At 42.0% G+C, this 25,182-nt stretch overlaps 1 protein-coding gene across 2 annotated transcripts; it reads left to right on the top strand.

The window, feature by feature from the left end:
• The first annotated feature begins 1,258 nt into the window (after positions 1-1,258).
• On the top strand, positions 1,259-14,790 carry cpeb1b (cytoplasmic polyadenylation element binding protein 1b). Of its 2 annotated transcripts, none has more exons than XM_080764888.1 (11): positions 1,259-1,550; positions 1,841-2,104; positions 4,233-4,465; positions 4,983-5,241; positions 6,079-6,192; positions 7,659-7,748; positions 9,296-9,432; positions 11,260-11,458; positions 11,736-11,830; positions 12,112-12,192; positions 13,241-14,790. In XM_080764888.1, exons 1-11 carry the CDS (start codon positions 1,523-1,525, stop codon positions 13,349-13,351), a joined length of 1,611 nt encoding a protein of 536 aa, XP_080621014.1. In that variant the 5' UTR covers positions 1,259-1,522; the 3' UTR covers positions 13,352-14,790. The 2 variants fall into 2 exon arrangements, with proteins under 2 accessions (XP_080621014.1, XP_080621013.1); XM_080764887.1 differs by having other exon boundaries at positions 7,659-7,763.
• The last annotated feature ends 10,392 nt before the right edge of the window (positions 14,791-25,182 follow it).

Raw genomic sequence — 25,182 nt, 5'->3', positions numbered from 1 at the left:
TGAAAGATTTTTCAAGCTTGCCCTACAGCTGCAATCTTGGTGAGCTCTATTCGTGTAATACCAGCAGATCGGAAATTTCAATTTGATCAATGGGCTGTCAATGGAGGGTATTGCAACTCTAGATTCATCCCATTATTAAAAAAAATGTAGTGTTTCAAATTGCGGCTAGCTCACATGGCATTGCAAGATGTAGTTTGGCTAGCCGGAAATAAATTTGGCTTGAGTGTTTAAACTTTACTTAATTTTTCTGTGGGCCCCTGGAACACTCGCATGGGGGTCCCTGGACCCACTTGTGGTCTACTCATGGAGAACAAGACTCATTTGAGCGAATGCCGTGGCTCCATAGAATGGCAAGGAAGAGGTCAAGGGTGTAATGCTGTACAAGAAAAGTGCTTTTAACTTAGTTTTTTATGCAAATTTCAGAAATTGTCTTATGAAATCCATCTTATGATTCAGGTGCCAGCAGCTGATTCATGCTGCATTGCAGCACTTGCATACTTGTGAGGCTTTCGCCATAATTAAAAGTAGCTTTCCTTTGAGTTGAGCATGACACTGACACAAGTCATGATCTCCAATTCACCCCCCCCCCCAATATACACATCCTTAAATGAATAACCATTAAATGAGTATAGTGAGGTCTATTTATAAGATTGAATGAATATGAAACCGACACCAGACACTCCATAGAGTAGCCCATGTCCTATAACTCTCGTTTGACTCCATTAGTTTGATTTGGAAAACAATGCCGAGTCAGTCTGGCAGTGGAATCCAGCTCCAACCAAACTTTTAGTATGGCTGCCTTGGCTGGTATATCACCCCCACCCCACCCCCCTTCTCTCTCTCTGGCCTGTGGGGAGTTGCTGAATCAGGGCTGTAGCTAGCAGTTGGAGGCTTTCCAGGCCTGAAGAGCGATGGGCGGAGCTGGCATTGCAACTTGTTCAGTCCTCCAAACATCTGATCCGTCAGCAGCTGCCACTGTAGCAAGGGCCTGTGTCTGCATTGCTATTCTGTGAGTGGTGGGAGACTGTGAGAACTCCAGGGAATTTAAATGACCCGATCAATGATTAAAGAACCCATTATTGTCCGGTCAAAACCTTTTCAACATCAGGATGTTTGGCCCGTGTCTAAAATCCAACCAACTTTGTATTTTTAAGTCTCACTGCAGTGTCAGCTGCTCATGTACCTCCCCATGCTGCTGTAGCTCTGCCTCTCAGCTGCCCCTCCCCTACTGTGCTGTTTTGCCAGCTCACTCCAAAGAGGCTAGACGGCGAGCAGCAGTAGCAGCAGAGAGATCTGTCGACTCCATTCAAAATGCGTTGTGCCTACTAGAGAGGGGATGTATTGGCTAGCCAACATCTACAGGAATTTTTCATTACACAGTTGCTAAGAGAGCGAACAGGGGAAAGGGTGTGTGTGTGTGTACTGTGCGCGCGTGCAGCTGATGTCATTAGCAGGGGTGTGTGAGTGCGTGAGCAGCTGGGTCACATGCTGCTAGGTGGGCCAGTGATGCGGACGGAGATGCATGGCAGTGGCACCAGGAACAGTGGCAGGTTAGCTCGCCCTGCCGCCAACCAGGGGAGGTTGAGAGACGGGATGATTGATTACCATGATGGGATATTGGTTCTGTCACTTGGATTTGGTTTATACATGTTTTTTTTTTCCTGTACAGAGGCTGTTTCTAGAAAGTGTCAGCTCTCACTGCTCTCTTCTTAGAACATGAATGCAGAGTGTAGTAACTGCTGGTATTTCTGGCTGTCTTAATACTTTGTCCTTTTTTTTTTTTTTTTTTTTGTATTTTTAATTTGTACTTTTATTTCCTTCCCTCTGTTCTGGACGTCAGATCGGAAAGAATCAGAGCTGTCTGCTGTGGTAGGCAGCAGGATGCTCTTTCCCAGCTGCAGTGCTGGTGGCGGTGGTGGTATGTCACTCTCCCAGGAGATGTCATCCCCCAGAGGCCTTCTGGATGTCACAGACCTCGGCCTGGGCCTCCAGTCTCTCAATCTGACTGGCTGGGAGCGCCCCTGGAGCAGCCAGGACACAGAACGGTCCACATACAACACCACCAGTGGAGCCCATGCCACCGCCCAAGCTAACTCAGCCTCTAGTGAGTACTGTACCAAGATCCTCTTTTATTGTACAATAACTGCTATTGTAGGACAGCACCCGACCCGTTATGTGACCATGGGACATGTGGTTGCATGAGCTGAAGGTAAATAAAGGGACAATTGTTTGTGTAGTAAAGGCGGGTTTGTATGATCCATGCTAATAGTTCTTCAGATGTTGGGCTGTGTTACTGCTATTTTGACTGTACAGCTTTAGTTGTTGGTTTTTTGTGAGCTGTTCTCTTCATCCCCTGGGTGTGTGGGTATTTTTTGTGTAGCATTGGTAGAGGCGATGATGTGGCAGTTTCGCTCTGCTGCACCTTTGGCAATCAGTCAGGGTAAACAAATTCAGTGAGACCGCAAAACATTTAGCTGCCATTGTGTCTTTTTTGGGGGTCGGGTTTTTGTATACATTTCATACCTGTATACTTGATGTGTGGAAGCAAACTTGTAGCCTGTCAATTTGTATGATCTTACAGATTTATCTTATTTGTTTAAGCTTTGCAGTACCTGTTGCGTATTGGTTTGATAAAACTTGTGTTGGCTAAACTAGTAACATTTCCAGTGTCACAAATTGACTGATTTGAAATACTCACATCTTTATACTGTGCCATGAGTAAGTGTGTGTGTGTGTGTGTGTGTATATTTATGTTAATGTTTTTGTGTATGATCGGTTATACAGTCTTCACCTGATCTGATACCATTTCGCTGCTGTTTAGTGTTTAATGTGAGTGGTACTGTGTCTGTTTACAGACACAGTACCACCATATTTAGATGGCTACCTTTGGTGGCCTTGAAGGTAATGCCAATGACTAAAGGTTTCCCCACCCATTTGTGATCTGACCCATTTGTGGCGCTGTGGTCAGGCTGGCACACGTCCATGCCAATGAACCAGACAAAAGTTTTCATTAAGAGCATAGCTCTAAACTGGGCCTGCAAAGTGGGCCAGAGCTCTGATTGCTGCCTAAAGCAGAATATTCCAACTTATTCTGCACGTTCTGCTACAAGACCACAGTATCATTTGCCATGTTTTCTTTTTCTGCTGACCCACTCTTATCAAAAATAGCAAGCACCTAAATCGGCCACTGTTCAGCAGTCGCATCACTGTGGATCACAGATGCCTAACCACTTGAACTCTATCGTCCTTATTCTGGGGCAAACATTAAGGTGTCTGCTCTACAAGCTCTCAACGTGTCATGTCTGTTGTGACCTTGTAGATCGACTATTTTCGGCAAAGATTTGGTCTAGAGGGAAAGGCTAGCATACCGGTGTGTGTGTATATAGGGTTTGAATGGTTAACAACACATGGCCTACCTTCAACCCCACTGACTTTGGTTAATCAAGGCATTCTAGTTGCACACAGTGGGAATTGCATGTGTAGATGCTTGGGAGTGTTTCTAAGATCACAGCTTGTTGGCAGTGATCTTGCATACCCATTCCGCTTCCACATACGCAATTATAGAACCTTACAGTTGCAGTGTGGCAGCTCAGCTGTCTGCAGTGACCAGACGCTTACTCGCCTCTCATAAATGGCTACGACACCCAACAAACGTTAGTTTGTTGTTCACCAGTTCGCTCATTCTGAGTAATCCATTTTGTGCCCTCAGAGGTAGTATTGCCTATAATTGGTTCCTAATGTTGGTTCTTAAACTCCTTCCCTGCCGCCACTAGATGACGCTATTGGCTCAGAGTGCCACGGTTTTCAGCCCGGCTCCTTTAAGAAGCCAGACCACCGAAATGTACACACTTCTGGGAAGACGGAATCATGTCCGTGGCACAGGGCACATACTTTTGTTTTCTTCACTGGAAAGGGTCCTGTGTGTTTTGTTTTATTGACCTCTGAAAACATGGATGTTTTGTATGACTACCTCAAACTGAGCTCAATTCTGAAATAACATGACGTCGCCAATGTGGAAGCAAACCATTGCCTGGATGCGACGTAAAAATCATTATTAAACTAGGGACTCGTCCCATGTCGTCTGTGGCGATATTTAATCATATTTATAGCTCGTCCGATGTTGTCTGTGATGAGGAAACTGTTAAATGTTGAGTCATATAGGGGGAAAAGGCCACCCTTATCCATTCCAGCCTGTAAATGCTGTGTCACTGTTTGTCCTACCCCTTGCCCAGTGCTAGGAATGCTGAACAGTCCCCTGCATAACATCCTGGGCAAACCTCCGGGCTACCCGGTGGCCAACGAGCCCGTGGGCTCGCCCGCCGACTTCCTGGACAAGTTCCCTGGCATGGCTCGCATGACCAGCCGCCTCGACTCGCGATCCTTCATGGACTCCCGCTCCAGCAGCCCAGGGGACTCCGAGACCAGCGGCTTCAGCTCTGGCTCTGAGCATCTGTGTGACCTGCTGGTATGTCTGGATTTACTGAAACGAAAAGTTTCTAGTTTCCTTTCTATAAAGAAAATGAGGCTGAACAAGTACTGTAACTAGAGCCTGACTGTTTTGACCAAATGTATTATTTGTAATATATAATGTAGCTGATTTATCGGTCTGGCTCGAGATTTACAGCATAAAGTTTCCATGTCTTCTCCCCCCGCAGTTAAAGGAGAATTAGGTCTAGGCTCAAACTGCTCCACAGTGTTTGAGTAGATGCGCACTTCCGGAAGTCTCTTTTTACTTTTTACCCATGTTTTCATCCAAAGTCCCTTTTAGGCCATCGTAGTCTACTATGATGGCCCATTTGGGATACAAACACTGGAACGGAATTTTCCAGTGATAAAGACCCCACCGCTCACACTCTGAGCTGCTGTGGACTGGGATGAATTTCACCGGTTCTGGCCTGGGATATAACATCAGTTTAAGAAACTAGTCTGGAATTCTCCTTTTTTAATTTTTTTAATGTGGTGCGACTGTCTTGTTTCCCCAGTCGACCCTGAGGATCTCCCCTCCCCTGCCTTACCTGATGTCCAGCATGCAGAAGGATTCGCTGCGCCTGGGCTCTCGTCTCCTGGAGCCCCAGGACTGCAGCTCCCCCCTGACCCCGCCGCCCAGTGCCAGCCCCGCTTCCATGGCCTTGTCCCGCCGCTGGCCCACCGGCTCCCTGTGGCCCGGTCTGGACCTGCTGGACCAGCACGACGACACCTTCAGCATCGAGAGGGAGGCTCGCCTGCACAGACAGGCTGCAGGTGAATCACACAATAGAAGTTTAGGGGAATTCATTCATCGTGTCGTAATGGTTTATTGTTAATCTTGCAATGCATTGTGGGGCTTTTAGATTTTTTCGCTTAATGTTGGTCTACCGTTCAAATCATGACGTGCCCAGAATAGGGATGCTGGGGTTCAAGTAGACTCATTGTCAGCTGATCGGAATTCTACTCCTACTTCTCTTATAGTCTGGCAGCCGACAGGGCTCCTTATTTAAAGTGTATACTTTTTGTTTTAATTGGCCTAAAACATTGTCTCTATACATTCATGAATCCACTTGCTGTCGGTATTGGGCAATTGTTTCATAGGGGTTTCTTGTGACCCTACCATTAATATCCTATGGCAGTATTTTGTGCAAAACTAATGCTTGGAATGGATTCAGAATCATGAAAACCCCCTAGATTGACATGTCACATGCTACTTAAGCAAAAGGAAAGTTTGATATTTTTGCCTGCCATAGGATGTTAATAGTAGGGTCACAAGAAACTCCTATAAAATAAATTGCTTTATACTGATAGCCAGTCAGCAAGTGGATTCATGAATGTATGTAGATTGGGCCAATAAAAGACTATATACCAAATGTCCTACCTGTCCACCTCGGCTGCCGGACTATGAAGTAAGGACTGGGATAAAATCCGGGTAGGGTGAAAAATGGCATAACTGCATTCAAAGAATTTCCCGCTGTATCGGCAATTCTAAATTTGGATAGTACCAGGTCATGGTCGCTCCCACTGGTGTTGTGGGTGTCACTCACTTTGGAGAAGTAATTGGGTCAAGGGCTTTAGGTAGTATCGGTTTATTTTGGCTTTGTTTTTCAGCTGTGAACGAAGCCACGTTCACCTGGAGCGGCCAGCTTCCTCCCAGAAACGACAAGAATCCTCTGTACTCCTGTAAAGTGTTTCTTGGAGGCGTTCCCTGGGACATCACTGAAGGTACTGTCAGTGGACACTGACGGACGTATTCTCAAATTTCTCACCAGAGGGTGAACAATATTGTTGGAATTCTTGAAAAAAAATTGCTTCAAAATGAACTGCCTTGAATCACAAGGCGTTTATCTTTATTGCTGTGGTGACTCATACGGTTTCCTCAGAGCCAGACGGTCAGGCCGGGTTTGCATGTTATCCATGTTTACTTTGGGTTTCCTCTTGTCACGTGTAGCCAGACAGCTATTCCGCAATCTATGAATGCTGTAGTCTGGAACTACACGGCTGAAATCTGAGAACGGAAGCTGTGATTTGTTCATGAAAATATTTTTACATTATTTTCATTTATGATAAGCGGCAAGCAATATATGCTTTGATTATTTAAATTGGGACATATTTGTGTGACTGTAAAGACTAAACTGAAGCGTAGAGCAGACGTCGCAGCCCTTTTCACAGAGTCTGCGCTCCAGACTGTATGATGTAAGCGTTGAAAATTGTGGGAGGCGGCCCGGACGTTGGCTCAACCGTCAAGCCGCCGGTTCGACTCCCGAGCCTGACGGCCTTTGCCGTGTGTCACTCCCCATCTCTCTCCCACAAGGCAAAAAAATATATTCAAATTGTGGGAGGAAACAGTCTTGCGTGTGAGACAAAGTTTGCTCCCACATCAATAAGACCTGCTAGGTACTGTAAATCTGTCTTCTACAGAGTGATGCTCTATACTAATGGTTCTCAACCAGTGGACCACTGTGGTCCTTGAGTGGGTTCTAGGTTGTCCCCAGCTCAAGGAGAGTTGGTGACTAAATGGACCCTTATAGATCTTTAACTCTGGAGTTAAGTTATTGTTGAACATCTGCATTACTTGGCATTACTTACTAAGTCCACACAATTGGAAAATGTAGAAGAATTAGAATCTTTATCGTTTCCTTATTGTCTCTCCTATGGTACCACAGCAATACAGCATGGAATTGTGGACAAGATCTTATCCAAAGAATATACTTTAGATGTAGGGCCTGAGGTCTGTGGCTCTATTGCAGAATAAAGGTTTGAAAACCACTGCTCTATACAGTATACACCAGTGTTGTTTTTGGCTGCAAATTTTGGTGATAGTCAGTCTCTTGAATAGCTTTCACTTAGTCACCTGGAATGTTTTAGTGTTTTTTTTTTAGTCTACTAAATATAAGAATTTAGTAAACTAAATCTACAGTTTATTTAGTCAAACAAAATGTATTTAGGCGGGCCTTGATGGCGTCGTAATGACGGCATCACTTTCAGACAGGATCTCTTGTCCACTATAGTCCCATTTTAGTCTTTATTTGACTGAATTGTCAGTATATATTTAGTTTTCATTTAGTTTCCATTTGGTTTTCGTCAGTGGAAGAAACATTTTTCGTCTTAGTTTTGGTCTACCAAACAAACACTGGTTTACACAAGTGGTGAAATATCTTTCATAACTTAAATTGTGTTTTTGCTTTTAGCTGGTCTGATCAACACCTTCAGCGGTTATGGCCCTCTGAGTGTGGAGTGGCCGGGTAAGGATGGCAAACACCCCCGCTGCCCTCCCAAAGGTAATATGCCCAAAGGTAACGACAGGCTGGTAGGCTATGCATTTTACATTACTACTTCTGGATCCAAGGTTGCACTTTGGTGAGTGCACACCGTCTCTTGGGGATTTGAGGCGACTTGTCAACTCTGCACCACCACCCAATCACCCCTGCTGCAATATTATTATATTGACCCCATCACCATACAGCACCAACACGTTTGGTTCTCCTTTTTTCACTTGTATGTTCCAACCAATTTTCTTTTTTCTCACTCGGGGTCTGGTAAAAAAAAATAAGAATAAATCATGCAGCGAAGGTACAGCTGGCAACTTCTCTTTTATTGGTTGGTCTTTTGTATTAAAAGGTAAAAAAAGAAATTCAAACTTTATAATATGATTACCAGATGCAGATTTTTATGAGCCATGGAATAGGCAACAAAGTCTTATGCACACCTGTATGCTCTGAGGTGGGTGTGTATGCAGGGCTCACTGTATTCAGAAGAATGCTCATAAAGTGCACACACCGTCTGCATTTGCAATACGAACTTTATTTATTATAGGCAACGTTTTGGTCAAAGACCTAAAGATGCCTGAAGAAGGTCTTTGACCGACACGTTGCCTATAAATAAAGTTCGTATTGCAGGTGCAGACGGTGTGCAGGTCTTTGTGCACTTTATGAACCGTGGGATAAATTATTCACAACCAATATCAGACTTTTTATAATAGAATCCCATTTGAGAAACGCTGGCCTACATTAAACTTCTAGTTGAACGTGTAGCCATGTGGAGTTTAATCACATTTGCACTGCATTATAATTGTAAATTATCAGGTAAAAAAAAAAGGGAATTTTGGTAATATGTACATTATTTTGAGGTCTTTCCCTGCCGTGCCATGCTTTGAAACACTAACCCATTCTGGGTGGGAACCCCTTTTGGTGTTTTAAGCATTGTTATGCTTTAGCTATTGAAAAGTGGCAGATCTACAAGCTCATAGCAAAGCACCAAGTGCCGTGCTTACAAGCTTGTAGATCTGCTATTATTTTTGTATTCGTGAAACATGCACATTTTTGAACATTCTTTCACAGCGAACATTTTTAATTCACATCTTTGCTTCTGGGAGGTCCCTGAAACAACATATTTTCAGATGAGTGTCCGCGGCCAATTAGATATATATATTTTTTAGATTCCTTGACATGAAGTAGTTTGAGAACGACTGACATAGAAACATGAGGTTTTTCTGAGAACTGTCAGGATTTAGAAGAAATATGAAGAATCGTCCGCTGGTCTAAATGGGTTTTAAGTTTAACCCATTTTGTGAGGGAACCCATTTTGGTGTTGGCATTAGGTTATGCTTTAGCTATTGAAAAATAGTAGATCTACAAGCTCACAGCGCGCCACCGAGTGGTGCGCTACGAGCTTGCAGGTCTGCTATTTTTGAAAAATCTGACATTTTTATAGAATCTGATCTCAGGTCAGAATGGGTTAATCAGACCAGTGTGTGTCCAGTGGAAACCTCGTATGAATCTGATCTCGGGTCAGAATGGGTTAAAGCATTCCTGTCGTGTGTTTCCAGGCTATGTTTACCTGGTGTTTGAGAACGAGAAGTCAGTGCGTGGCCTGCTGCAGGCCTGCACCCAGGACCTGCTCCACCCGGAGGACAGTGGCGAGTACTACTTCAAGATGTCCAGCCGCAGGATGCGATGCAAGGACGTGAGTGCGCAACGTTTTTTTGGCAGCAGATTTTGGTTTTAGTCATAGTCTCTTGAATAGTTTTAATTTAGTTTTAGGTGACTAAATCTACAGTTTATTTAGTCGAACAAGATTTATTTTGGCGGGCCTCGAGTTGTGAGCTTGTAGATCTGCTATTTTTTAGCATGCAACTAAAATGACTTGTACTGGATATCTTGTCAACTAGTCCCTTCCTAACATTTTAGTCTAGTTTCTATTTGACAATTGTCAATATATTTAGTTTTAGTCATCATAGCTTAGTTGTAATTTAGTCTCGTTTTTTTGTCGGTGGAAAAACTTTTTTCGTCATAGTTTTAGTCGACGAAATCAACACTGGCGCAACGCTACATTCATGGCGGTAATACTAGGGGATGCCATACTGTGTCGTAGGCACAATGTCAGTTTGTCACCCCTCCCCTTCACATTCAATAGATGTAGTAAGAGTATAGTAAATAATAAAGAAATCGGTGTACAAAACATATTTAGCCACTTGGTTCACTGCCATTTTGATAATGTATATCTCTGAGGCCCCAATCTATAGTAAAATGCCACCCAGTGTAACTGAAACAATTGAGAGTGTTTGCACTAAATGGATTTGGTTTCATTTCCATTGAACTGCAGTAAAGTCTGAGTCATACTTTGTTTGCACAATTGTATCATGTGTCAAATACCAGAAATGCAAGCTCACAATAAATCACATGATGGCAGTTTTTGCATGCGACGCTGCTGTGGGACGGAGCATAAATTACAGACTCATAACTTAACGGTGTTTGGGTCAAATCAACCCTCAAGGCTTTCTGACAGACATATGATGGGGGATGGGGGAGGGAAGCCTCGCTTGCCTAACTACAACTACACCATGCTTTGCCATTTAACATTTTAACCCATTCTGGGCGGGATACCCATTTAGGTGTTTTAACCATTCTGCGTTTTTAGAATCTGCCTCAGTCCAAAATGGGTTAATGAACAGTTTAACAAACTATACAGACAGTGGCCCTCGCTGCACTGTCCGATTATAAATGGTTTCTAATGTCTTATGTAAAAAAATAAGTGAATTTCTGTGCATTTCTCGGCCATCTGGCTTTCTTGGACGATTATTGGAATATTTGATTATGACTCATATTTACACTTTTATCTATAGTATTTAATGCAGGATTTTACTTTTATTAAAACGAATTCAAAATTAGCCTGATAACTTGTCATTTTAGGTTTTTCCTAATGTCCGGAATATGAAATATCAATCCACAGAAGAAACTGTTTGTTCTCTGCAGAATCAGGGTTGTTCCCCCAGGATTCTGAAGAGTCTTACTCTTGATACCACAGGGGACTATTTTAAAACTAAAGGCTTCTAGATTCTGCTGCCCTCCACAGTCGAGAGTATGAACTGCTGCATATCATTTTCTCCATGGGTTGTTGTGCTACAAAGTCATAAATGGAGGAACATTAACTGGATTTCAATGTTTATATAAAAGTTGAATAGACAACCTTGCAGGCTTTTCCAAAGGCTAAAATGTAATTCAGATGTTGTAGACGGATGCCAGGTCATTGTTGGCCTGGCATCCTATAATGTGGCGTTTACAGATTATTATATTGTATATATTTATATTCTGTTTGATGATCGGTTCTTTGTTTACCTTTTCAGTCTGTCTGTTTCACAAATTTAATAATAGGACTTGGCCTATCCAAGTGAATCAATGAATACTTCATGAGCTTGTAGATGGTTTCTATTTGACAAATATTTGCCCTATAATCGGGATGCTAGGGTTCAAGCTAATGCCTCCTGGTCCCCTCCTTTGCTCCTGTGTGCAGGTGCAGGTAATTCCCTGGGTTATCTCCGACAGTAACTACGTGCGCTGCCCATCCCAGCGTCTGGACCCCAGCAAGACAGTGTTTGTGGGTGCCTTGCATGGTATGCTGAACGCAGAGGCCCTCGCCAGCATCATGAACGACCTCTTTGGAGGCGTCATGTACGCTGGCATCGACACGGACAAGCATAAATACCCCATAGGTGAGTTATTGAAGACATAATGTGTGATGCGTTTCTCGGTTGTACTTTACAATTTGTGTACTTAGCAGACACTCTTAAACCAGAGTGACTTAAACGCAACGTAATATACATGTATAGATGCAGTGTGGTGCCTTGGTAATCTAGGTTCATAGGTAAACCACCCATCAGTTGCATTATAATGTAAAAAATAAATGTGTACATTGACTTGCCACTATACAAATGTGATGAATGTCATTTTAACCTTTGCTTAAGACCTTTCTCATCCTTTTATTTGCAGGCTCTGGGCGTGTCACCTTCAACAATCAGCGCAGTTATCTGAAGGCTGTTTGTGCAGCGTTTGTGGAGATCAAAACCCCCAAGTTTACAAAGAAGGTGAATGTTTTAACCAATGACAACTAGTCATGTTTTATGCTTGGGCTTAGCTCTAGCCAAGGTTAATTAAATAAGGTTAGGAAGCGAAAACCGTACGGTGGACTCCATGTTGCTCCATGGAAGCAAAGAAACGTGCGCAATTGAGACCAGGGAGTTGTACAACTTCCTGGTGAAGTTAATTAAATAAGGTTAGGAAGCTTGATTGAGAAATCAAGCTTCCTAACCTTAGCCCTGTGTTTATTTTTGGACTGAACTGAGCAGTGTGGTCCCTCTGTCCTCAGGTCCAGATTGACCCCTATCTGGAAGATTCCATGTGCCAAGTTTGCAGTCGCCAGGCTGGGCCGTTCTTCTGCAGAGACCAGGTGAGTCCATCACTTCTCCTACAAGTTCTAGCATTTTAATACTGCTTTTTTTTGTTTCATTATTCGGCAATATTTAAGTGCACCCATTTCTATAATGGCTGAGTTCAAAAGCACACAAGGGGCCTTGTTCATAGTTTACGTACCGGTATACATATTTTGGACATTTAATTTAATTGTACACTAAACTAAGCATTTTAGTTTAAGCATTCTTTTCTCTGTACATTTAATTTAGAGCATAGAACCTAGAGCACCAAAGTCTGACGTCAATATCGGTAGACTAAACCTACAGTTGATTTAGTCGACTAAAAAATTATTTTGGCAGGCCTTGATGCCGTCGTAATGGCTGATTTTACACTTGCTGAAAATAGCCGATCTACAATTCACAACGCGTCGCAGCGTGCAACCAAGTGTCCACTAGTCCCTTCCTAACATTTTAGTCTAGTTTTTATTTTTTATCTTTTTGATCAAAGTTTTTTTTATAAATTTTCAACATTTTTCTAACTTTTTTTCCCCCTCCCCTCCCCCCAGAGTTCCCGCTCTGAAAGAGCCACAACCCCGGTATCTTGCACCATATGAAATAAAAGGCACATACAAATAGACATAATAGACTAATAGAAGTATGCAAATAATAATAAAAATAAAAATATATAAATATATATATATATTAAAAAAAAACAATTACAGTAGGGTCAGTGTAATAAGTTAAGGATTGTTGATGTCAGCCACGTCCATCCCCTCTGGTGTAAATTTTTAAAGCACCGGCGTACCCTCTTGTGGAGTAGCGAATCTTCTCCAATGTCGGATGATTAGTTTTTATTTGACTATTGTCAATGTAGTCCTAGTTTTAGTCATCCTAGTGAAAAAAGGTAGTCGACCATTTGTTCGTTATAGTCTATGAAATCAACAGTGTTAAAGGCTTAGGAAACAGTCCTAGTGTGGGGCTCCTTTCACAGAATTCACCAGTTTCATAATGACTTGGCCATGCAAAAGAAATGTTTACGTTTTTGCTATAACCATAATGCATCTGTCCTCGTCTTGCGGTGTCCAGGCCTGTTTCAAGTACTACTGCCGCTCCTGTTGGCATTGGCAGCACTCGATGGACATCCTGAGCAACCATCGCCCCCTGATGCGCAACCAGAAGAACAGGGACTCCAACTAGAGCCAGAGCCTTCACGGAAGGAGTGTTCATTCGGAGAGCGCCACGCCGATGGATGGATGGATGGGGGTATGAACGCTACCCGCCAAGCAGAGCACGAGTGCCAAGCTGTCCTTCACAGCCCATGTGAGGGACACTGCGGCACTCTTCACAGGCACTGGGGAAAAAAACACTGTAGAAGATTGTTCACGATTGCACTTGCTAGATTTTTGCTGTTTACTTGTTCACTACTATGGCACTATGCACAGTGACCTTGTTTGGGATAGACAAGGGCCCGCACCCCACCCCCCCTCCCTCCCCCTACACACACTTTTCTTATGCAGTCTCCCAGACCTGTGGCCAGACAGAAAGATGGGTGTCAGCCCAGGGTTCGGAAGTGAATGAAAATGCCTTTTTTCTGTTTTCCTATTTTGATTTTTTCGTTTTACATGTGTTGCATTGTGAAGAGCGATCACGCAAGTCTCATAGCCGGTCATTGGCTAATGCCATACAGTGCCTTTAAATTTCCTTTTTTTTTTTCTTTTTTTTTTTTCCCAGTCCCAAGTTGGCAATAGTTTTTTCCCTGTGCAAGCCAGCTGGTGTTTTCTTACTTTGGAAGATGAGAGATGGGCTTCATTTAACCAGTCGCATTTCAAACATTTTTACGCAGTTTTTTACTAATTTGTACACAAACAGTTTTAAGTCATGACATGGAAACTTTTTGACCAATTCTATCTGGCGGCTTTTTAATTTTCTCCCCTCCCTTATTTTTCCTCTCCACCGCCCCCACACACATTCCTTGGGGTTGCTTTTTGTTTATTTCTGTTTAACCTTCCCCGAGTTATAACTGAACGGGCACAAAAATGTTTAAAGTACTACTTTAGCCTGCCTTTGCTTGTCCAGTTGTCATGTAAATCCAATGCAAACATGAACACTGGACTCAGCATCAACTGGGTCGCCCATCATTTTACGATCAAATTTGATGGATCTTACTGAGACTAGAATATTGACATTTACGATTGTATAGTTTTATTGTTGCACTTTTTAATTTGCACTTCAGGAGGGGTGGCAGTAGTTTTTAATTTTTTTGTACATCGACAGAACGGGGCAGGTATTGGAACAGCTGCTTGTCTCCTGTTGATTGTAAGAACTCCCACTCTGCTTTGAGTAGACCTACTGTACGGACCCCTGCTTTCTTATAGCATTGACTTCATGTTCCAGTTGACCAGAATATTGCATATTGAGCTGTGCCAAAGACAAAGCCGTCTGATTTAAGTTTTTTGTTTTTCCTTTCCTTTTTACTTTTCCTTTACCCTCAAGTTTTGTCATACTGAGCTCTCTGTCTTTAGCCCAGCTGCTTTTTAGAGTTTAAAGTCTACCTCATTGTGGTCTGCCAAGTTTGCTGCTACTTAACAGATGTGGAGGATGTTCAGATTGGGCACAATAAAGGTGTTGAAGCATTACTTTACTGCATCCGGATTTTTTTTGTTCAAAAGTGAAGGTTGCGCACATCCAATTGGTTACTGCTGTTGCCTACAAAGGGTTACGGTTTAATAGAGAATCTACAAAACTGCTCTCCGCCGACAAATATTTTACTTTATAATCAGTACAATCTTTCGGCCACTGGCCTTCATCAGGTCAGGTGAATGCTAACTTTGCCACTTTGTGTTAACCCTTTAAAGGAGAAGTCCATGCTAGAAGGCTTTCTTGCCTTTATTTGTAGTTGAGTCCCCAAGAGGTCCAGGTGTTATGTGCAAAAGCGCATTATTGGCTATTTCTTTCTATTTCTATTATGGGCTTAATTATTGGCATTATTAAGCCCTCAATGGGGGTTGGGTTTTTGTGCTAATTTCCTTATTTCCATCGAAATGAGTAGTAACTGTGCCGCTTGGGATACTATTTACATTATGAAGAGGATGTATACAAAAAAAGATTTTTGAGCAATGGAAATGAGCGAATTGGCACAATGCCCAATTCATTGACTGCTTATGGTAGGGGAAATGGCCAATAATGCATTTTTGCACAAACACCTGGACCTCTTTGGTGGGGATGTAACGACTACAAATAAAGATAAGAAAGCCTTCTAGCATGGAATTCTCCTTAAGACTTATTCTACAAATGTCTTCAAAGAGTTCTATTTCGTTTTGTGAAAAACATGTTCTATCAGTGGTTCTCAAACTTTCAAGGACCCCCAAATGGGCTGCAGACTCCATCAAAATATTTTGTTCCAGGCACCAGAAGCAAAGATTTAAGTTATAAATGTTGGCTTTAAAAAGTGTCTGCCATTTCTTTTTTAAATGGCAGCGTATATAGCTAAAATGACAGATGCTTTCCCTGTTAATGGTTTAAGTAAAAAATTGTCAGCGCAAAGCCGTTTCATTTTTAAAACATTGCAAACAAACACTTCTTGTGAATTATTGACTCATGAGTGGGAGTTTGTTATCACATTCCTGTGATATGGTTACATCCTTAAAACATGTTTTCATGATTCATGATCACTTATGGGCATCCTAGTGTTTCTACAATAACTACAAAGTACAAACCCATTGAGAATCACAATGCACTTTGACTTTGCGCTAGAAAGTCCAAGTGCCTACTGTATCTGGCGGGTGTAAAACATTAAAACTTGACGTTGGATCAACACCAGCAGATAACACGGTCTAAGTCATCACTGTTATGTCCAGCAGTCCAGAGTCTCGACACAACCATCTTTTATATTTACTGCCTCCGTACAATGACGAGCTTTATGTTGATGCTGATCTTCCTTTTCCAGCACAGCAGAGTGTGTTGAGACTCTGGACATGACAAAACAGTGATTTAGGCCATGTTATCTGCTATGGTGTTGATCCACTGACAGTGAAAACGTAACAATGGTTTCAACACAGCCATCTTTTTAGAGTAAATTGTGCTTCAGTATGTTGACAAGCTTCATGGAGATGCTAATTTTCCTTTCCAGCTCGATTTGGCACCTGCCCACAGAGCCAAAACGACTAGTAACTGGTGGATGGATGGATTTAATTTTGTCATTGAACACTGTTACACACATGTACAACGAAATTAATCTGTTGGCATCACTCCAATGCAGTACAAAGGGTGGGGGGGGGGGGACTCTACTCTCTCTTGGTTAAAGAGTTCAAGAGAATAATGACTGAGGTGAAGAAGCTGTTTTTGGATCTGGTGATTGAAGTCTTGAGGCATCTGTAGCCCTTTCTCCTCTGTGAATGGGAGTCTGTTGTTGGGGTACTACTGACCATGGTGTTACTGTGCTTAACTGACCAGCCTAACCTGGCCTAACCTGAACCCCACAGAGAGGTGTGAGACATGAGACTGAACAATACAAATTCATTTATGGCTGTTATCCACGCAAACCTGAGCTTCCATAACGCCAACAGTGCCACAGGCTGATCACCTCCATGCCACGCCCCATTGATGAAATAATTTGTTCAAAAGTAGCCCAGACCAAGTATTAACTGCAGACATTAATATACTTTTCAGATGGTCTGTCGACCATCTGAAAAGTATATTAATGTCTGCAGTTGAAGTGGTCTCGTAAAAAATTCTAATTGAGATATGATTTTTTTATTTTCATGAGCTGTATGCCATAATCAAGATTAAAACAAAAAAGTTTTAAATACTTCACTTTATGCACAATGAATTGAGAATATATGAAAGTTAACTTTTTTAATTATATTACGGAAGACTTACAAAATATTCTAATTCATTGAGATGGACGTGTAGAATTCCCTTGACAAGTATAATTTATTCTACTTTAGAACAGTAGGTGGCAGTGTGGTGCTGGAATATTTCCAATTTTCTGTACTTTTAGTCAGATGAACATATTATAGGCTAATAGGCTACTAGAACTTTAGTTACTTTGTAGATTTGGATCATTACTTATACAGTAGCATACAGTAAGCTACATTAAACACTTCAACCGCCATCGGTGTATGAATGTGTGTATGAATGAATGGTGCAGAGTGCTAGAGTGAAATGAGTATGTGTATGTATGTATGGGTCAATATCAAATTGCGGGAGTTTTTGAGTTAAAAAAATTCTGGAAAAAATGTTATTTAAAGAGTATTCCTTAGAGATTATGTTTTCAGTAATTGCCAAGCTCAGGCATGTTCTGATTATAGATATTTAATCAAAAAACAGAGATGGTAACTCATTTTTGTCATATGTTACGGACATAAATGTCAGATCTTTAAACAAATCATTGTTCTTGGAAGAATATGCGTCCGCTTACCTACATTTTCAATTATAAAACCCTCAATTATTAAAGGAAATGTGTTTTTTTTTCTTTAAAAACCTAATGGTAATAATTGACTAAAGTAACAGAGTTGACTGGACATGAAAAAGTATATGATTTATTAATCAAATAACCTAATCATGAATACAATTAATTCATGATTAATATTTTATGTTAGCAAACTGCATATTCCACTTCTTAGTGTATTTAATTTAGACCATTTGATATAATTGACCTCTGTTAATGTGTCTTGGTATGACAATCTACGACCACTTACAGTAACTAGAACTGCACTCTGTCTAGTGCCAACGCAAGTACTGTCGACCGCTACAAACTTTCAAATCTCAGCCTCTCTGGCAGGTCCCTTGGTGTGATCCATGGTCAGGCAATGCCCTCTTGACTGTTTATTGTATTACTAGTACACATTATGATACGGTTGATGATGCTGCGTTTGGTCGTGTAAATAATGTAAACTATTTTCACATTTTAATTTGATTTTTCTTTTTCCTTTTTTTCTTTCTATTTGTTTATCTTATCTATCTCTTGCCTGTCCATGAATACGTACTCTGCTGTTGTTGTTTGTGTTTGTATTTTAAGTTTGTAAAAAATCTAAAATAAAGTACTGATCATAAAAATCCCCGCCTCTCTGGTCGGCAGCTTTTTGGCAACAAAAGCGGATTTGCCTTCTCTAGGAGGCTGGTATTTGATGTACAGTAAGTGCGACGCATTTGTCTTCTTTAAGAGGCTGCCAGGCTGGTATTTCATGTACTGTAAGTATATCCTCTCTTCTCCTGTAATACTGAAAGTATATCTTCCTTATTTCTCTCTTTAAGTAATCTGCTGAATGAATTATTTTTCTGACCCTGTAAACTATTCTAATTCTTTATGAAGGATTGTACAACATAGATTGGTTACATAACCAACACAACAACCAATTAGGAGTCTGATAAATCTGAGAGACTTGTTTCGTTGAATGGCTCTAGAGAGAATGTGTACCAATTTGCGTGATGTTTGGACAAAATCTGTAGGTGTACTGTCCAAAAAGCGGCCTCCTGGTGGCGCTATAACAGGCCGTTCTGGAGATTTTGGGGCAGAGGTTCATCGCTGGCATCCAGGGAGTGTGCATGTGTGCAATATTTGGCATCGACCGGGTTAAGATATGTTGACTGAGTACCAGTACCAATACGAACACTTTGTTCCATGTTTGTTAAATTAAATATGAGTGCATCCATTTGATTTCTTCTTTAGAGAAGTTAAAGAAGGAGAGCTTTGACAGGAGTACCTGATGGTGTACGGTGTCAAATGCCTTTTTGAGGTCCAGAAATACAGAGCCCACTATGCCTCCTGCATCTAACTTCGACTTTATACTTTCCAGAAAGTAACAGCTGTTTCTGTTGAATGGTTGGAGAGAAAACCGAATTGCAGTGGGTGCAGAGGATTGTGTTCCAAATGAGCTGTCAGTTGTTTTGCCACCCATTTCTCAGCCACTTTGGATACAACAGGTAACATGCTAATTGGTCTTGCCACATCTGAATGGTCCCCAGCCTTAAAAATGGGTGTTACAACTGTCTTTTTCCAGGTATCCTTGAGTGTTTTTAGAAATGTTGTGTCCATTACTGTAGCTGGTTCTCAGTTCCCATCTGATGTCGTGTGGGAGTTCAGACTGATCCAGAGCGTACTGAATAACTGCTAGCTTGCATAACGTCTTCAGACTAGGACTAAAGTCTAAGATGTACAGGTTATATCCTCTATTATTATTATTATCTAAGAGGATGGCAAGATCTCCCACTATGGAACACTTGGAACACTCAATGGTCTCCTGGGAGAGCTCAACCTTTTTCCAGGATATGGTCTCTGGTTTGAATTTCCACATGTCATTGCACCAGTTGCTGTGTTTATTGCCACCAAATATGTACAGCTCTCCATTGTAGGCGAAAGCTGCATGGCCTGTGCGTGCGTCTGGCTGAAGCTCTGCAGGAGGCGTGTACAGCCAGAGGTTGGTCTCTGTGTCAAAAACTCTGATGTGGTGGTGGACACCGCGCTTCCCCTTTCCCCCGAATACAAACATCTTTGTCCCGATGATGGTGGAAGTGTGGAAATGTGAAGCGGGGGCCTCAGTTCCCCTGGTGTCAATTAGAGACCAGACCATTGTGTTGGTGTCCAATCTGTGGATGTCAGTAACGAGTTCATACGCATGTTTAAATCTCCCTCCATAGATATACATGACCTTCCCTAAGACACAGGCTGAGTGGTTCCACCTCTCCTCTGGAACAGTGCCGGAAACTACAGGTTTGAACCATTTGTGGGTGTCGACATCGAATGCATAAAGAAAGACGGGAGTATCATTTTGTACACATTTCCCCCCGCATGTGTAGATGATATGTTCTATCAGTACAGCTACAGGAACATCAAGGGGACTTTTTTTTCCTGTTGACAGTAATTTCTTCCAGCGTAAAGAAACCGTGTTAAAAACATGGACATCAACCTGCTGTCTGTCTGGATCCATATAACAGCGTCCAAAGAAGTACACCTTGCATCCCACTGACACAGCAACACCGTCATTCTGCTTTGGTCCTTCCCGATGCACAGTCCAGTGCAACATTTCTCACACACCAGCACCACCGTGGATGTAATTGGATTGGTCAAGTCTTTCCTGCAGTGTGAAATAGCCGTTCCAGGGATAGGTGGAAGACCCAAAGTCAGGCTTCTCTAACACAGGTAGCAGAAAGTCCTTACTTTAAGAATCTCAAAAAGGGATAAGAGGAAAATGGGAACTGCAAAATAAAACACTGAACTGTTTGATCTGTTGGCATGTTCTGTCTAGTGGCCACTATATATGCCCTGATGACATCATTTATGATGCCGGGCTGACAGACACCACCCTGAAATATGCAGGTACTCCCAAATATGGAGTGTGTTGTCTGACCTCCATGTGTTTTAATGGCATCAGGCACAAACAAGTTACTGTAGCTCCATGGGCACAAAAGGGGCATGCCCATGAATGGGCATATGACATCAGGGATTTCCATACAGTAGGCTATATGGGCATAAAAGTTGGGCATATAAAACCTCTGGTAATGTGTCTTGGTATGACAATCTACGACCACTTACAGTAACTAGAACTGCACTCTGTCTAGTCAAGTGCCTACACAAGTACTGTCGACCGCTACAAACTTTCAAATCTCAGCCTCTCTGGTCGGCAGCTTTTTGGCAACAAAATCAGATTTGCCTTCTCTATAGGAGGCTGGTATTTGATGTAAGTGCGACACATTTGCCTTCTTTAAGAGGCTGGTATTTCATGTACTGTAAGTATATCTTCCCTTCTCCCGGCTGTAATACTGAAACTATATCTTCCTTATTTCTGTCTTAAAGTAATCTGCTTGAATTAATTATTTTTCTGACCCTGTAAACGATTCTAATTCTTTATGAACGATTGTACTTTACATAACCAACAACAACCAATTAGGGACTACAATGAAAAATCTATGTTTCGAAATAATTTGATCCTTTGTCAAAGGAATCGTATTGGTTGTTAATGTTGTTGTAATTGAGATAGGTTTCATGTTTCGAGGACACAAGTACAGAAGTAGACTATGTATGGCTGTATTTGTGTGTATCTCGCAAGTTGGTAGCTCTTGATGAAGCATAACTATTCAGTCAAACCATTTAACATTCTGTAGGAAGATTACATGTAAAAACTAGAAAAAGTGCCCTTCTGGGCTTAGGTCTCCACCAGGAGGATAGGAGTGTGTGTGTGATGTTTGGCAAAATGTTTAGGAGCAATATAAACGTGTATTTGTGTGTGTGTGTGTGTGTCACGGCTTGGCCTGTTGTAGCGCCACCATGAGGCTGATTTGAAAACGATCAAGTGGCATTTCTTCCAATGCCTAGTGGGATTATGCATGCACAGTTTCACCACAATCGGACGCTGCGTTGAGTAGTTGTGGCAATTTGTACAAAACGGGTACAAAGCGGGCTACTCCTGAACATTTTAGAAGCCAATTGTAGCCAATGAGGGTGGATTATGAGAAATCAAACAAACCCGACTTGATCACATGACTATGGAGAACATGTGTACCGATTTGCGTGAAATTTTGATAAAATCTGAAGGAGTAATATTAAAAAACGTGTTTTACATATGTCGGCCTCCTGGTGGCGCTATAAAGAGCAGATGTGGAAAAATTCCAGGCAAAGGTTTTTCCTTGGCCTCTAGGGAGTTGGCATACAAAGTTATCCACAGATCCATGCTGTTAGAGGTAAAAACACTTTTCGGCCAGTTATAGCGCCACCATGAGGCTGAGTTGACATTTTTCATGTGCCTCTTCCTCTGCCTAGTGGGAATGTGCATGCACAATTTCACGGAAATCACACGATGTGTTCATGATTTGCAGCATTTTGTTTGAAACTGAGCACTCCTGCGAATCTTAGCCAATCAGGATGGAGTCTGATAAATCTGAAAGACCTGTTTCGTTGAATGGCTCTAGAGAGACTGTGTACCAGTATCTAGTAACATTCTCTGATTATAACTGGCTGTCAATGGTCACCTGGATGAGTGGGCACCTGGATGAGTGGGCAGTGGGCACCTGGATGAGTGGGCACCTGGATGAGTGGGCAGTGGGCAGACTGGGCACCTGGATGAGTGGGCACCTGGATGAGTGGGCAGTGGGCACCTGGATGAGTGGGCACCTGGATGACTGGTCACCTGGATGAGTGGGCACCTGGATACCTGGGAGTGGGAACCTGGATCCATGTGTGTTCTAGATGGAGAACTTTCTTCTCTCTCCATGTCAATTATATTCAATCAACAACCTATTTTTAAGAGTGCCATTTTGCTTTTGGTATTCTGGATGCATTTATTCATTGCTGAGAAGTTAATCCATACGCTGCCAGTCAGTAAAGTCATATAACAGCTTCTATATAATATACAAAGAATCCATTATATATTATTCTAAAAACCCTTACACCGTATACTTAGCTGTTGGTCAATGGCAAACAATCAAGGATAGAAAAAAGAAAAAAACACACGTTTCATTCTTTTATTTCTTGTTTCTGAATGTGGACACCACAGCTTCTCTTTGTATTTCATATATTTCAGCATCTTTCCATGTAGGGTTTCCCTTTGAACTGTAGTAGTCACTTTTTTCGTCTGTCTTCTTAAAATTAAAATGCTTATAAAATCCGATGGCGTTCTCGTTCACGGTCGCCACATGACTGCAGGGGGAGGGAAATGGATTGAGAATTAGTTACAGCAAAAATGAAAGGTGCCGAACTAGCTCATTAGTTAATTTATTTTTGAGGGGTGATTTCTGTTTCTGTTCATGTGAAACCAAACACAATCATCATATTTGTTGAAAGCACTATTACTCACAGCTTATTTTTCTTGTAGGTTTTGTTGTATTCGACACAGTCGAAGATGTGGTCCATCATCATTCGACCTAGAATGAGAGTAGAGACAGTTTTTCAAATAAAACCCATGATTAATTTCAAGTGAACTCCACTATGAAGTACTGATATAAGTATAGGTAGTGGTACTGAACACCATACCGATGCCTTTGTTAGAGTATTTTTGCTTGCGGGCAAGTGCCAACACATAAATGGTGTTCTTTTTTTCCACGCAGCAGCACACCACTCCGATCAGCTCCCAGTCTTCCTTGTTCTCTTTCCTGTAGACTAAAGTACAAACAAGGTAGAATGTGAAAATTAGCTAAGTATCATCAATAAGCAGGCAAACCATAACTTATTTGTGGAAATATGAAATATGAAATATATAATTATTACTAATAGCTACTTAAATGGGGGTGTAAAATCTTGCTAGGTATGTGTAGAAAAAACAATGATACAAATATATCTGTGTAGTGATCTGAATCAGATGAGTCGTCTCTCACCAAGCTTGGACAGCCCCTTGACATTTGCTGCCTTCCAATACACGTTGTCGTCGTATGTGGTCCCCATCTCCGCCTGGAAGAAATTGTTAAGCATGTGCCGGTCGGAATAGGCAACGTCCTTCAACACGATGTTGCTGTCGGAACAAGAGCAAAGTGGTCACACATACAACAGTTAAAACACTGACATCAAAACATGAATATATCAAGCTCGCTATTGAGCAGCTTTTCCACTATATTTAAATTTATTTGTAGATTCTTTGTTATATCTGCCCTGTTGATTTATTTGTTGATGACGCCTAAAAGCCCTGAAGAAATGTAATCTTTATGTTCCACTTCCAATGTTAAATTGAAAAACACAATTAAATTGTTAATCGCAGTTATTTTGATAACAAAAGATCAAGTGCCCCTCGGGGTCTCCACCAGGCCAGGTCAGGTTGTGGCCTCCTGGTGGCGCTATAATAAGGCTATAACAGGCCAATGTGAAAAGGGTGGAATATATTCCTCAGCCTAGTAGGAAAGTCTGTGAAAGATTTCACGTACATTTTGTTCGGGCCAATCATGTAAACTTTGAAAGCCAATGTTGTCAATCAAAGAACAAGATTTCTTTACAGGATCTCCTCACTGGTCAACAAAAACACCTTGAAGACAGGAGCCCTCGTACAAGGTTTCTTTGACTATGCATCCACCTCTTGGTACCACAGCACCTCAAAGGCCCTTAAAACAAGGCTCCAGACCTCCCAAAACAAACTGGTCAGGCTCCTACTTGGCCTCACCCCTGCCCACTTTGACAGGCTGGGATGGCTTAGGGTCGACGACAGAGTACAGCATCTTGCAATGGGTCTGGTCCACAAGATTCGATACACCACTAAGATACCCATGTACCTGTCTAAATACTTCCTTAATGTAAACGAAGTCCACACCCACAACACCAGAGGGAGTGCAACAAACCATGTACAACCCAGATTCGGCACAAACAAGGGAGTAAATTATTTTCGCTCCTATGCCACCAAAATGTGGAACGCCCTACCAACAGTCATTAAGACATGTGAATCCCTTGACTCCTTCAAAACCGCTCTCAAAGGGCACCTACGGATGGCTGCAATACGAAACTGGCCTCTGTAAAATCTGAATCCCCCCCCTTTCCCCTCACTGTATATGTATCTTTTCCCTTTTTGCTTCCTATATGATGAATTCCTGTTCTGTTCTTTAACTACATAGAAGTGTCTATTTGTATGTCTCTAAATGTTTTGATGAATTGAACAATGTGGAACCTGTTGTAAACAAGTGTAACGCTTAATTGGGTCGTCCACTCACAGTTAACAGTCTTTGTATTGAGTTTGTGCTTGAAATGTACTGTAATTCTACAAACTGTTAATAAATATTTCAATCAATAAATCAAAAAAGGAATATGAAATATCGGACAGATCTGTCTTGAACACATCATGACTATAGAGATACTGTGTAACGACTTGCGGGATTTTGGGACAGAATCTGGAGGAGTAGGCCTAATAGCAAAAAGAGGTTCATCGTTGGCATCCAGGCCATCATTTGGCATCGACCGGGTTAACGGTCGCACACACACGCACGCGCGCACGCACACACGCACGCACGCACACACAGACACACACACACACACACACACACACACACACACACACACACACACACACACACACACACACACACACACACACACACACGCACACACACACACACACACA

Source organism: Protomyctophum bolini (genome assembly GCF_963924005.1).
Source record: "Protomyctophum bolini genome assembly, chromosome: 1".
NCBI lineage: Eukaryota > Metazoa > Chordata > Actinopteri > Myctophiformes > Myctophidae > Protomyctophum > Protomyctophum bolini.
The sequence above is the reverse complement of the archived record's forward strand: the minus strand, read 5'-3'. Positions and strand labels throughout refer to the sequence as shown.

What these genes read in the sequence shown, in the direction of transcription:
- cpeb1b (XM_080764887.1), top strand. Translation starts at nt 1,523, where the DNA reads ATGGCAGTGGCACCAGGAACAGTGGCAG. An exon ending in CCAAGCTAACTCAGCCTCTA is followed by an intron (nt 2,105 to 4,232) that starts GTGAGTACTGTA and finishes CCCCTTGCCCAG; the next exon opens with TGCTAGGAATGCTGAACAGT. An exon ending in CAAAGGTAATATGCCCAAAG is followed by an intron (nt 7,764 to 9,295) that starts GTAACGACAGGC and finishes GTGTGTTTCCAG; the next exon opens with GCTATGTTTACCTGGTGTTT.